The sequence below is a fragment of the Pongo pygmaeus genome, chromosome 12 (assembly GCF_028885625.2).
Source record: "Pongo pygmaeus isolate AG05252 chromosome 12, NHGRI_mPonPyg2-v2.0_pri, whole genome shotgun sequence".
Classification (NCBI taxonomy): Eukaryota; Metazoa; Chordata; class Mammalia; order Primates; family Hominidae; genus Pongo; species Pongo pygmaeus.
The window spans coordinates 28,178,775-28,193,254 of NC_072385.2; the positions used below are offsets into that span (position 1 = coordinate 28,178,775).

General features: G+C 49.3%; 1 protein-coding gene across 21 annotated transcripts in view; it reads left to right on the forward strand.

Moving 5' to 3' along the window:
* Positions 1-14,480, forward strand: part of INPP4A (inositol polyphosphate-4-phosphatase type I A) — a 145,405-nt gene that overhangs the window by 109,207 nt on the left and 21,718 nt on the right. For 13 of the 21 annotated variants that reach the window (XM_054476485.2, XM_063648481.1, XM_054476483.2 and 10 more), the window contains 7 exons: positions 496-714; positions 1,791-2,046; positions 5,699-5,731; positions 9,700-9,872; positions 10,879-11,002; positions 11,871-11,997; positions 12,265-12,405. In XM_054476485.2, coding sequence (XP_054332460.1) covers positions 496-714; positions 1,791-2,046; positions 5,699-5,731; positions 9,700-9,872; positions 10,879-11,002; positions 11,871-11,997; positions 12,265-12,405 — 1,073 coding nt within the window. The remainder of the gene's footprint in view (positions 1-495; positions 715-1,790; positions 2,047-5,698; positions 5,732-9,699; positions 9,873-10,878; positions 11,003-11,870; positions 11,998-12,264; positions 12,406-14,480) is intronic. The other 8 variants (XM_054476491.2, XM_063648484.1, XM_054476493.2 and 5 more) reach the window with 2 other exon arrangements.

Below are 14,480 nucleotides of genomic sequence, written 5' to 3' on the forward strand. Positions count from 1 at the left end.
GCAGAATTCTCCAAAACTAGACATGTTGTGCCAGGAGGCCAGCTACCCAGAACCCAGAACTTGAGGTATTAGATGCTGAGGAACAAAAGATAAGACTTCCACAATTGAACCAAAGTAAGGCCTGACCCCTGGACACTTGTTCCCTGGAAGGTGGAAGTCTGTCAAGGCTGGGGCAGTGGGCTCTCTCTGCAGGCCCCTCCCCTAGCAATCACAGGTCAGAGGCAGGCAGGGATCAGAGAATGTCAGAGATTTCTCACCCTCTTCTCCTCTTTCTTGGTGGGAAATTCTTGTTAAGATTCAGCCCAAGTGGGCCACATGGCAGTCTTTGTACTCAGACATCTTGAGGGATGTAGCCCTTCGGTTGCTTTGCACTGTGGAGAAAGGCAGAGGGGTGCAGTGCTGGGCTTTAAGCCCATTCTCCGTTTCTGAGATAAGGCAGGGGCCTCCCCAGCCCCTGGCCTGGGCTCAGCAGCCTTGGTTTGTGTGCACCTGCAGACACGGCAACTGGTCACGGTCTGCGACTGCAAGCTCCTGGCCAACTCCATCCATGGGCTGAACGCTGCACGGCCTGACTACATTGCCTCCAAGGCCTCTCCCACTTCGACTGAGGAGGAGCAGGTGATGCTTAGAAATGACCAAGACACCCTCATGGCCCGGTGGACAGGGAGAAACAGCCGATCTTCCCTGCAGGTGGACTGGCACGAGGAGGAGTGGGTGAGTCTGCTGCTGTGGCTGTCATCTGACTGCTGAACTTGAGCTGAAAACCACAAAGCCTGTTGCCAGTCTGCCCCTCTGAAGTGCCTCAAGGTTCGACTGTTGTGAACAAGCTCCAGGTTTCCTTCCTGGATGGCTCCTTGGCTCCTGATGCAGGGAGGGAGACTATTTTCAAACCCTTGTGTCCAGATAGGGGTAGGGCTGTGCTGGGGGCTGGGCCAGCCTCAGACCTGGATGAAGAGGAAGAGAAGTGGGTTTTCCTCCCGTGTTGGAGGTCTCTCCTTCCCCTGCCTCCTGTGCCTTCTATGGCCTTGGGATGCTTGAGACCAGTCAGGCCTCTCCTACTTCCTCAGTGCTCTGTTTGCTGTTAGATTTTCCAGGGCTATGTGTATTTGGGGACATGGGAGCTCTGGTGCTGGGGCAAGTAGGTGTGGATTTTGGAGCTGCCACCCTGACATTACATCACATTATCGTTCCTCAGAGAATTGGCCCTGGGAGCAGGATCTGTGTTTCTTGAGGGAGTGACACATTGTACAACTTGTTTTTGCCATTTATTGAGACTACTGCTTAGAGGCATTGTTCTACAAGCACTGAACTATTACTCAGCAGCAAAGTACCATCCTGTACGCTGTGTGTGTTTCTGCAAATCACTCCCAGACCTCCCTCACCTCCTCCCCACCTCCCCATCCAAATTTCTGTTCCCTTCTATCAAAAGGAGGCCTCCATCTTGTCTGTGTGTGACGGTTGTAGGAAGTCTGCAGTGGCAAGAGGAGGAGATGAGACAGTGCCCTGTGGCCCTTCAGGCAGCACTGGAGGGCCACCTGGCCTCCAGAAGAGTTACTAGCAAACATCTCCCAAACTCTAAAAACAATGGCCGCAGGACATCGATTCATCATTGAAAAGCAAATGCAACTTTAATGGGGAATTAGGAATCATCTTTATATTTCTAAACTTTGAGGTATTTTAACAAGTGTGGAAGCCCAGGGCAGGGGATCAGTGGAGGGCGATTTGGTTTGTGTTCTGTTTGTGTTTCTGTTCGGGAGAGCTGACCCACACGGGCCCCTTTGATTTGGAAGGAGAAAGTGTGGCTGAACGTGGACAAGAGCCTAGAGTGCATCATTCAGCGTGTGGACAAGCTGCTGCAGAAGGAGCGGCTGCATGGCGAGGGCTGTGAGGATGTCTTCCCCTGTGCAGGCAGCTGCACCAGCAAGAAAGGTAACCCGGACAGCCACGCCTACTGGATCAGACCAGAAGACCCCTTCTGTGATGTCCCCTCCTCACCATGCCCCTCCACCGTGCCCTCCGCTGCATGCCATCCTCATCTGACCACACGTGCGTATGCATCCATGCTTCCCATGTGCTGCCTCCACTTCACCTTGTGCTGCTTCCGTTTATCTGTGTCTCTGACTCCATGCCCTCCTCCCCCACGCAGACTGCAGGGAGGGCTGCCAGGTGGAGCGGGGGCGTCCCAGTGCATGGAGCAGCAGGCAGTGAGAGCGGAGTCTCCGGTTGCCTTTCCATGTAACTGGAGCCCATGTGTGATTCTGCATCTCTGCCAGTCAGAATCTCAGGGTCCTCTTGGGATACACCACCATGGCTGTAAGGGTTGGGCTCCTGGGCTTTTCAGGTTTGTAAAGCAATCTGAGAACCTGAAGGAGGCCAGGATGCAGATGCCTTTCTGATGTGATTGTCTGTGGCATTAGGAATTGGTAGAATGAAAGGGGAAAGGGGAATTGTGCAGGGACACAGCTAGATGAGAGATATTGGCAGGTCCAGTGGACATGTCTAAAAACTGGTTGGCATTGGCTGGGCACTCTCTTATGCAGCAGAGGCATGTTGCCTTGGGACTTGGTAACACAGAGAGTGGGACCCTGTTCCTGGGCTTCTGGTGGTCTGAGTCAGGTGGTTTGACAGGACCCTTCAGGGTGGGACACTGGCATGAAGCAGCATGCTTCAGAACAGTCTCCTGTCTGCAGAGACACAGCATACCAGGACACTGTCCTGCAGATGGCCTTAAAGCTGGGAAACAGTCCCTGCAACTGAGATGTCTCCGCCTTTTCCTGTAAAAGCCAGAGAGTTACAAGCTAGGCAGCTGAGACTTGCCCACAGACCTAGCTTCTGCCTCCTTTTTGTTCTCTTGTGGGAGTTTTAAGCCATAGTAGGTAAGGCCCAGATGTGCTGGGATTAAGCTTCATGTGATGAGGGCTTTTAAATTCTGAATTGGAGAACTTCCATTCAAGGTATAAGCGTGCCTCTTGGTCAGAGCCTCTTGGCAAATCCCCCTTCGGGTTGTAAGATGCCCTTTGCCTCTTTACTCTGCCTGCAGTCTGTTTCCAGGGCACTGTCTCACTTGAGCCTCTGTCTCAACAGTTATCACGTCACCCATCTCTCCATCTATGGGGGATTATAGTTTCACTTCCCCACACCTGTGATTGGCTCCTGGAACTATTTTGTTTCTATTCATGTTCTCTTTTTTATGTAAATCGTGTTCCTTTTTAAAATTTTCTGAAAGTTCATTGTCTATTTCTTTTTACTTTATTATCTTGTTTGTGATTTTAAATTTTTCTACAGATAATGAAAAGAGTAATTTATTGGCTGTTTTAAATGTGGGAGCTAGTTTATTTCATCAGATGGGATTATATCCCTAACTTAAGTGTCATTTTTTTTCTAGGCACATCCTGTATTATTTAAATATAGATACATTTTTATTCAGTTTTAAAGTTACTTAAATGAGCATTTATATATGCTATTTAGGGTTTGACTTGCGTGTGCCATAAAAATCAGCTGTTGTAATAATGGGAATGTGAAGCTTACATTTGAGAGAGTCTAACTCTGCTGATCAGTACTCAAATGTATGAAACCATATGCCACCAAATTATCTGTGGATGTCCTTAATTTAAACATCTTTAGCACAGCCAGGAAGCTGTTCAGTCCTCAATGTAAGTAGGAGGATCAGAAAGAACCAGTCTGTGAGCTATTTATTTTGGTGAGTCTTGTCCACAGTGCCACGGCATGGCTCTGTCATGACTTTTTATACCATTCCAAGTTACTGGAGCCATTGTTTTGGCTTAATGAGCAGGTATGTTCACACCAACATATTTGTTATGTGAGAATAACTCTGTACTGCTCTGAAAGGCATCATCACTTTTCATTCCAGTTCTCTACCCTGTCCTAGGTCCTTAGTTTTTATTTTTCACCAGGGAGCTGCCCTGCCTCAGAGCTGCCCTGCCCTGATCAGAGGGCACTGTCTGGCAGGTGAGGGTCGCCCAGGGCCAAGGCCTTGTGGGGGACCCACTGACAAGTCTCTGCCAGCCAAAACCACAGAGGCTCCTCAAACTTCCCTTCTTCTCATCTCTCCAAAAGTCTCCCATGCCTCTCCACCCCCGCCTGCCAAGGTGCACTGCTATCGCCCCACCAGGATTTGGTGGCTTCCACCGCCTTCCTCCTGTACACTCTGTCGCTCTCCTCATACCCAAAGAGATGCTCAGACCAAGTTTTTCTTGGTCTGGGGTCTATGGGTACACCCAGGTTCTTGTACCCCTGAGATTACGTGCTGGAATTTGCATGTGTGTAGAGAGGAAGTCCAGAGTGGTCATCTGCTCTCAACTCCATGACCTAAGACAAGTTACAAGCCATTATTCCAGTAGTACCAGCGAAGACCCCCTTTTTCTCCCCTTTGATTGAAAGATGAATTTAGCAAATTGGGTTTAATCCCTGATGCCTTCACAGGAATGGTCCCAACCTAGCTGTTTGGGATCACCACAGAAGCTCATAAAACAGGCTCTTAGACCTTCCTCCTCATTCATAAGCTCAGAATGCTAGAAGAGGGGTTATGGCGAGGCAAAAATCTGTACTTTTTCAAGGCCTCACATAACCTGATTAGCAGATCAATATGTAAGAGCCACAGTTCTATATCACTGTGGGTTTCTATCTTTGTTAGCAACATGGTCTCAGGGCATCTGGGTTAACGAAGAGGTCGAACTCTTGAACTTACAGATGCCTTTGTATTCTCTTTCCCCTTTGCCAGTTTGAAAAGTCACTTCCAAAGACGATTAGAGAGGAAAGATCCTTTGCCCCTTCTTTACAACCTATGTTGTAAAATCCCCATAAAGCTGGTTCTGGCTGTTCTTGGGGATCCGAGACCACCTCATTTCCACATCCTGAAGACATTCTTTGAACTGAAAAGCTCAGACATAAATTAACATAAACGTTTTCTTCCATGATTCCTTTTCAAACTTGTTTTCTCTTAGATGGTGTACCCAGTTAATGAGAAATTTTGGTTTTTAAGGGAAATATGAAAATGAAGTAAGTACATCCCAGTGTGACTTAGTATAGGTGAAATGGAATCAAAATTGGTATTCTTTGAGGACCTGAAGGGACATTCTAATTGGAGACTACCCCTAAATCACAAAACTTAACATTTGTTTTAAATTTGGGAGATTGGCATAGAGTTTTTTTTTTTGTATATTGGTTTCATTCCTGGATTTTAACACTTTGGATCTCAGCAGTCGATCCTGAGCCCAGGCTTCCCCGGTGAATCAGAGCAGTGGGCCTGACCGTGGAACACTCCGTGTACTGGTCAGTCTCTCTCCTTACAAGTTTGCTTCCAGATGCCGCAAGCCAACGCAGGGCTCCACCACTGCAATGTGATTTATGTGGGTGCTTTTTTCTGTGGCATTTATCACATTGTAATAAGCTAGATCGCACATCCCGAAGAGCATTTTATGTTGAAGTATTGGCAACATGAATGTTTAAGCTGGGGAATCTGTCATTGTTTACCACTGAGAGGGCTTGGCTGCCTCGGAGCAGCTGGAGTACTTTTGTGAGCCTTCTTGGAGAAGAGGCAGCCAGGCACCCAGACCTCTTCTCTGTTTGTTAGCCGCCTTACTGCAAGCTGCTGACGCAGCTGCTCTGAGATTGAGTTGCTTGGTTTGAACTGTGTGCTGCTCCTTAATCATCCATGTCGCCCTCCATTTCTGTGCAGATTGCAGTCCCCCTCCTGAAGAGTCCAGCCCAGGTACGTGGTTTCCGTTCAAGGCTTCTGCTGATGCCCTTTTAATTAATACTCAGGTAGTGTTTTGTAGCTAAATTACAAAAGATTGCCTTATGATCCCAGAGTTGGGAAAGTATTTGAGGACCTCCTTCGTTGTGAGGCATAAAACACTTTTCGCAGGTTTAATGAGGGACCAGTTGGGCTGAGGAAATTGTGGCCTGAGGCAGACTACCACATGTATTTGTTTTACTCTTACATTCTAAAGTCTTTTCAGATGAGCGCGTTGGGCTTCCTGAAGTGGTTGACCTGAGGTAGGGAGGTACACATCTGGACTTTCTGGGTGCAGTTTTAGAATTCTTACCAGACATTGCTATGGGCCTCAGTTGCAGTTAGTACCAGAAATGTAATCTCTTTGCTGCCTTTGCATGTAGAAACCAATGTTTATGGTTCTAGTTCAGGGGTTGGCAAGCTACAGCTCTGAGCTAAATCTTGTCCATAGTCTGCTCTTATAAATAATGTTTTGTTCAAAACCAACCTTGCCCACTTGTTCATGTATTGTCTACAGCTGCTTTTGTGCAGCAGTGCCAGAGTTCGTTGCAGCAGAGAACCTGTGGCCTTCAAAGCCTATAATATTTACTGTCTAGCTCTTTACAGAAAATGTGTGCTGACCCCTGATCTAGTTCATGTTGAGTTTCCTGGGTATGGCTTGTGGTTTTGAGCATGAGTCCCCCAAATAATATGATTTGATGTTCTTTTTCTTACATTCCAAAAATCAGCTGCATGGTCAGTCTATTGCTTGCATATTTCTGACTGGTTATAAATGTAAGACAGCAGGATACTTTGTTGATGTCTAGAATGTAGCAAGTCCATGACTGTGGGATTTACCAGGCTAACAAGCTGTTCCCGTGCATTGCTAGTGAAGCCTGTCCACCCATACAGCCCCATGAGTCAGCATAGCGTGGCGGCTCCTGGCAGCAACCCCAGGACGCTCTTAGAAGTTAGCTCATCGGCGGGCTAATCTGATTGGACACCTCATACTCTCCCAGTTTGCTTTCAGCCCCTTCACAGTTTCTCTTTCCCCAAAAGTCAGTGTCGCTTTGAGCAGGCTTTGGGCCCCACCCCCTTGGACCCTCAAGGTTACTGAGGCCTTGGTAGATGTACAAACAGTTGACCTTGGTCTCGTCCTCCGTTGCTTCCCCGGGCCCATGCCTCAGCTGACCTCCACGGCAGGCCAGTGCCTTCAGACCAAGCTGACTGTCGCCTGAGCCTCAGTGGTGCTCCAGCCTGGGGCCATACCCAGCAGTTAGGGCCAAGAGAGGGCTGGTGGCATGTGCATCTGCCCCCACAGAAGCTCAGGGGGTCTTCTCAATTCTGGGCTCCTGAGGGTTGCAGAACTAATGGGAAGTCTCATGGGTCCCCGGGCAGCACACAGACAATGCCTGGCCTGTAGAGCCCTCCTTATTGTGTGTCAGCTGGGACACTTCCAGAAGCACTGATGGCTTTTTCACAGTTGATGCTGATGGACTAATATGGTCCTTGCAAGGAGTTCTTTTGGTTTTTCCTGGAGAACTGCATTTAATCTGGGCTAAAACATACACACTTACAAAGGCACACACACTCTCCCTTTCTCTCTTCTCTACTAATGAGGGGAAAATGCAGAAGCAAAGTACGGATTTGAAAGTGCTCTTCAAAGTTATCTAAATTATTATGGCCCATGAATTCACTACCGGTTTGCGAACATTACGGGTTAGGAACTAGATAAGGAGCTTTCTACAAAAACGTGGGTCAGCAACGTCACTCAGGACATTGTTTCACTGAGCTGATTTTTTCTCATAACAAGGCTTTCTCAGTGAAGGAAGCAGAGTATAAACCCTTCACCGATTCCAGTGACCCAGGTGCCTTTACTTCACTAGATCCTGGGTGGAAATCATGTTACTGCCCAAGAAACTCACTTTGGTTGAACTTCTAAAAAATTGTTCCAGACATGTCTGAGCCCTTCTCTGGGCAGATAACCACACTCACCTTCTACCAAGTTCCATATCTCCTCTTTTCCAGGACAAACATCTTAGTGCTTTTTAGCCATTCTTCCTATACTACAATTTTTTTTTCATTTTTTTCCTAATGTAGCGAAGCAATCATTCTCATAGGAATTTAGTTTAAAGAGATATAGGCAAAGTGAAAAAGTTGTATGGAGAGAGCTTGTTTAGTCAAGTAAGACCAGTTGTATATTTTGATCATTTTCAGATTAAAATAATCATGATTTTCATGATATGCATGATAGCTAGAAGAGCAAAGTAAAATTGGCAACATTTGCTTTAAGAGCATGTACTTCTTAGAGAAGGATAGCCTTAATGACTGCCTGCCTTTCCCCAAACTGTTTGGCTAGAAAAACTTGTTTGCCTTTGGCATTTTTGATAGGCACTTCATATAATTGGCATACATTCAACAGAATTCTTCAAAGAAACAAAAACATGGTCTCTGAGAACTTTAGTGGAGGAAAGAGACTCGGACATTATCTAGTGCCTCTCTCTCATTTTATAAAAAAGGACCCACATGGCTGAGGGGTCGAGGGCCTTGCCTGTGGTCACCTCTGCTCAGCAGTGGCCAGGGCCGGGACTCCACATTTTCCACCTCTCAGTTCAGTGTCCTTCGTCCCCGTGATTCATTTGCTAAGACCTCTCTGCTGTGGACTTGCTAAATTTAAGCCTGCTTTTTCCATTACAGATACAAATCCTGTCCACAAACAGTTAGCATGCCTGCATGTACAATTAGGCCACCTCCAACTTTTGAGCTGCTACATATACTTAAACATTTGCATTAACCAAACACTGAGTGTAGGGAATTCTTTGCATGTTTCAGTATTTCTTTAGGTTGGTTTCTCAGTGAAGTGCTAACCATCCAGCTTGAGAGAACAGGGCCAAGCCGCCCTTCTCTCGGTCTCTGAGATTCTGTTTATCTAAGACAGAGTTTACCCTCTGGCAGCCACACAGCTCCCACAGCCCATGGCCTTCCCTGAGTGCTGTGCCGGGACATGGCCTGGCGCATCTGTGGCTTGAACCCTCACCCTAAGGGGCATGTACTGCCTGGGCTTCACTCCATGACTTCTCACCACGTTTGGTGTGGTGGATTCACCAAGTGGTGATGGTCAAATGCCTATTTCTGGTCTTAGTCACCTGTTACCAATATAACCTTAATGAGGGCCTGTCTTCTCTTTTAAATGTCTTCTAAATAGGAAGGAAAAAAAGAGTCAAAACCCAAAATATCTTTCACCCTGTTTTTCTCCCTTGAGGTTCTATTTTTAAAAAGTTGTTTTGGTACAGGGTCAAAGTTTCCCTATACTCCTAAAAGAAAACTAAGCTAGAAATAGTACTGGGGAAGGAAGGTGGGGGTGGGGAAGGAAGTGAGTGCAAGGTGGGGCCGTTCTGAGGGCTGAAAACTCGGGAGCTGTGGGGAATGGTCCTCCTCCAGGTGTGCAGGGGTAAGAATTGAACACAGTTGCACACAAGGCTTGGCAAGGGCAGAGGAGTCTCTGACTTGACTTTATACCCAGGTCAAGAGAAGGGAGATCACAGAGAACCTTTCTGGGTGTCTTTCCTCTCCGGGTGGAGGTGCTACAGTGCTGTGGAAGGAGATGGGCCTCTGGGGACAGAGCATTTTCTGGCCTCGTCATGACTTGCAGAAGCTTTTTTGTTGTTTTCCTCCGACGGCATTGTCTTGAGTATTTCTGTCTAGGGTCCCCAACAGGTTCAGGAGACCAGGCATGTGTTGGAGGTACCGGAGTAGAACTGGTGTTTGAGGTTGCTGGAAAGAGCTGGGGCTAGAGGGCTAGAGGGCTAGAGACTGGGTTAGTTCCAGACAGAGCTGGAAGATGAGGTGGAGATGGAGGAGTGGGAGGACTGCAGTGGTTAGGGGCCAGGTGACTTGTTAAATTGCCAGAACCTAATTCTTAAAATCTCTCTCTCATTGTGATGACCCCTGCGCTTATGCCCCAGGTGAATGGAGTGAGGCCCTTTACCCGCTGCTGACCACTCTCACCGACTGCGTGGCCATGATGAGTGACAAGGCCAAGAAGGCCATGGTATTCCTGCTCATGCAGGACAGCGCACCCACCATAGCCACCTACCTGAGCCTGCAGTACCGCCGTGACGTGGTCTTCTGCCAGACGGTAGGCCCCGGGAGCACCCCGAGGGAGGCCACAGGCACCTCTCAGCTCAGAAAAGACAGGCTTAGGAAGCCCTTCCCTCTCACTTGACTTGTAAAAGACCCCAGATGGCCATATTTCCTCCTGGTGGTTGCTTTAAAGGTTATTTAATAGAGAGGTCTACATTTCAACACAGTCAGGAGAACTACCTCGGCAGCCCGTGCTTGCTTCTCCCAAGAAACTGGCACCTGCAGAGTCTGCCGATTCTGCACCCAGGAGATAGTGAGGGCATGGGTGGCACAGGCTTCTTTGCTGCCTTTTTTTTTTTTTTTTTTTTTTTTACTGCGCAGAGGTTGAGTGAGGGCAACACAGGTATTTGCTGTCAGTGCAAACATTGCTCGTATAATAGTAGGTGCCTTAGCTCTGCAGCTTGTTGCAGGACTCTCTTATTGTTGAGAGAAGTGAAGCCTTGAAATGAATATAACAAGTTTAATAGTTGCCAGTAATCAAATTAGTAAAGTGAACAGTGATTTGGGGTTGGCCTGGTTCTCTACAGGTTCCCTCACCCATCCTGGAGAGTCCTGTTTCATCCCATAGAAAATCTCCTACTGAGGAAACTTTGAGTGACCATGTTGTCTCTCACTTCTGTTTTTTGCTGGGGCTAACTCAGTTTCCAGCCAGGGGTGGAATGGCTCTATGAGTAGATAGATAGACCCTTTCACTGTGAGTAATTAGTTATGGGCTTCCAGAAGTTCCAGCCTAGGAATAATGCCAGGTATAGGTCAGGTCAGGAGCCGGGCCAAAATCCAAACCCACTTGGTGAGCGACAGGAATAGCAAGCCCACTGTTGGGCGTCTTCCCATGGCCAGGGCATGCCCCACCTGGGCTTCTCAAGGGACAGGAGGTGCCACTGAAGCCCCTTTGAGCAGTGGCAGCAGAAGATGGGGGCGGTGGGGGGCTGGGCATGATCTGACTGCCATTTGGTGAGTAGGCACCTGACCCTGAACCGCTTCACCCCACGCTCCCACAGCTGACCGCCCTCATCTGTGGCTTCATCATTAAGCTGAGGAACTGCCTGCATGACGACGGCTTCCTGCGCCAGCTCTACACCATCGGGCTGCTGGCCCAGTTCGAGAGCCTGCTGAGCACCTACGGTGAGGCCAGGATCGGGAGCCCTACTTGCATGTGTGGTTTCCATCCTTTCTTGCTAGGCACTTTTCTCACTATACCAGTAATGCGTGCTGATTGAAATAAATCCAAAATGTATAACAGCGGACCAGATGGCAGACCTGGCAGTTACACACGCACACGCCTTGGTTTGTTGTTGTTGCTGGTTGAGGATGGATGCTAATTACTTAACCAGTAACTTCCTGTTGGACTTTGGGTTGTTCCTGAAACCCCAGTGCAGCAGTGACATCTGTGCATGAGGCACTTGTGGGCCTGTTTCTGCAGCTACTGAATGACTGGAAGGAGAGTTGCTGGGTCAGAGGGTAGGAATATTTTTAAATTTATTAGATATTTCCAAATTCCCCTCCAAAAAGGCTCTCTTCTTCCTACCCTTGTTTATTACTTATTTCTTCTGAGAAGGTGATAGAAAGCATTTGTTAATCATTAGAAATTGAGGACATCAAATAGATATCAAGCCCTGTGTAATGGGAGGGTCTGGCCAGAGCAAAGCTGCTTTAGCATCTCTCATTTCGTGTTTCAAGAGCTGGCTTTGCTTTCTGAGTTGATGTATTTGTTTCCCTCCCTACTATCCGGTGCTTGCCCAAGAAAGAGTGGGAAAGGATGGCGCGTGTCTCCACCACATGCGTGTTTTGATGTGGCTATGGGATTTCAGAGGCATTGTTGACTCACAGAGGAGTGAGTTGCAGGGGAAGAGGCTCAGAGACTCCCCCTCCACCAGAGCCACACCTGCACCCCTCCTGTAACAGCCAGGCCTGGGCTTGGCTGCCTTCTGCTGAGACTGGGGAGAGTAGCAGGGCCCTCTGCCTGACAGCCCTGCCCCTCTCTCATGTCCAGGGGAGGAGCTGGCAATGCTGGAGGACATGAGCCTTGGGATCATGGACTTGAGGAACGTGACCTTCAAAGTCACTCAGGCCACTTCCAGCGCATCCGCAGACATGCTGCCCGTCATCACAGGAAATCGGTAGAGTGTTGGTTTAAAATTCTCTGAGCCAGAGAGCGGTTTTCATTTTTGTTTATCGCAGGGAAGCTACTCTTCCTTCTGAATTTTTTTATCCTATTTCATTTTATTAAATGCTCTGATTACAGCCCCCTAGGTTAGTGCCACTCCCTTAAAGGTCTGTGGTTGGCAGTTTGGCCATCACTAAGCCAGAGGGCCAGCCCGGGCACTGCAGCCTGCTCGGTGGCCCTCTGGCCTCACACTGCTCTCCCTCTCTCCACCTTTCTCCAGCGACGGGTTTAATGTGCGGGTCCCTCTGCCGGGCCCGCTGTTTGACGCCCTGCCCCGGGAGATCCAGAGTGGCATGCTGCTGCGAGTGCAGCCCGTCCTCTTCAACGTGGGCATCAATGAGCAGCAGACACTGGCCGAGAGGTGCGTGCCGGCTCCTCAGGGCTGCGGGGGTGCAGGGACCCTGGAGATGATGCAGAAAACGTACTTACCCCTCTTCAGGCTCTAAGTGCTGGACAGACTTTGTCATCCTTCCTTCCTTTGGCCAACATTTTCAACATGGCTGTGCACCTCACTGTCTTTGGTGCTAGGGACACAGAGTGACCCAGAGGTGGTCTCTGTCCTCAGGGACTCAGCTGGTGGGAGAGAGAGACATGGATGTAATGATGAAGACAGATACAGGGCATTGTGGGATCTGGAGTAGGGCACCCAGCAAGGTCTAAGGGGGTCTGTAAAGGCTTCTTGGAGTTGCAGGGGATGGGGCTTTGAATTGTGAATAGGAGTTGGATGATGAGGTGGAGGGGAGACGTGTCAGATTAAGAAGACTGAAGAAAGGCCTGGCGAGGAGAAACAGCATGGAATTCAGGGGCACCAGGTTCCAGGCAGGGATTGGCAGGTAGGGGTAGACAGGCTGTGTGCCAGGCTGAGACTCATGCCTGAACCTAAAGGCTTACACCTTGTAAACTGCCCTCCAGGGTCACTTGCCACACTGCAGAGGGGAGTTGTGTGTGCCTGTGTGCGCACGTGTGTGAGGAGATAGGGTAGATTGGGTATATGTACCCTATATTGGCCTTCCACTAGTACATGAAAATTCCTGTGTTGTCATTTATCTTCATGTGATATGTGTAGAATAGTCTAAACAGAGATCTTCAAGTACTTGCTGTGAAGGAAATTTGGTTTCCAGAACAATATGCCATGTTCCTGCCGGGCCTTCTGATGTCCAACCCCAGTGGTTGATGTCCATTGACGCCTAGCTGTAGGGTCACACCAACTTAGGAAATATGGTATCATTGCTGGGAGACACTGAAGAACTCTCAGTGGGGCAGGACACAATCAGATTTACATTTTAAGTAGGTTGTTTCGCTGGCACGTGCTGGGAGGAGATGAAGGGGACAAGTGTGAGGAGGAGGCTGCTGGGAGGAGTCCAGGCCGGAGGTGGGAACCTGGATCAGGTTCCCACAACCAGGGGAGTGTTGGTGTTCTGCAGAGGGGTAGGCTGGGGAACTGTTTAAGTGGTCAGTGGAAGGGTTTGGTCTTCAGTGGGGCTGGGGCTGGGGCTGAGTGGGAGGAGAGTACACCAGACAGACCCACCCACTGAGCTCATAAACTGGCAGGAGAGTCGTGTCCAGAGGCAGGTGGTGAGCTGGGTTTGGACTGAGGGCACCAGCCCAGGAAGCAAAGCCCCAAAGGTGTGAGCAGAGCTGGAGGCGCCTATGTCAGGGAGAGGCGCAGCCTCACTGGAGCCCCAGCAGGGAGGTGGCCCAAGGGAGGGAGAATGATGGTGCCTGCATCCAGTAGCTGCGGATCCCACAGACTTGCAGGAGCAGTTTCTAGAGAGGGCTGAGCCAGGGCCAGGTGCATTGAATAGAGGGGAAGGTGGAGGATGCAACACGGAGGACAGAGAGGACTTGCGAAGGGCAGGTTCTTGGCTTTGTTTCTTTATTGGCCCTGAGGTCACTGGTGAGCTGGGCTTGTTTATAAGCTGAGGGAAGAGCCCTCAGAGGGGAGGCCACAGGCCCAGGGTCAGGGATGGCCCCCAAGGGAGCAGGCGCCTAGAGAAAAGGCCATTGTGGACACCAGGCCTTTTGTGGACACCAGGTGGATGGGCTGGCACCCGTAGGAGGGAGTCCTGTCCTCTGAGGGATGCTCTAGAGCCGCAAAGAAGCTGATGCTCAGAAGGCCCCTCAGCAGGGACGTGTGAGACGGCACTGGGGCCCAGGACCTGGACTTCAGAGCCTGCATTTTCTAATGACCACTTTGTGCCTTCCTTGCAGGTGGCATTTTATGGCTTTGTTTCTTAGGCATTTGGCACATGCTCCTTGTAGCACACGGAGTGTGATCAGGGTGAACCTGCATGATGAGGAAAGGGCAAGGGCTTCATGTCAGTCCCGGAGGGGCTGGCAGTCAGGTGTGTTCATGCTGCACACAGAGAGTGACTTCAGATTGGAGTACAGGGCTGCACCCTCACCTCACAGCGATACCTCACTGCCGTCCCCCCT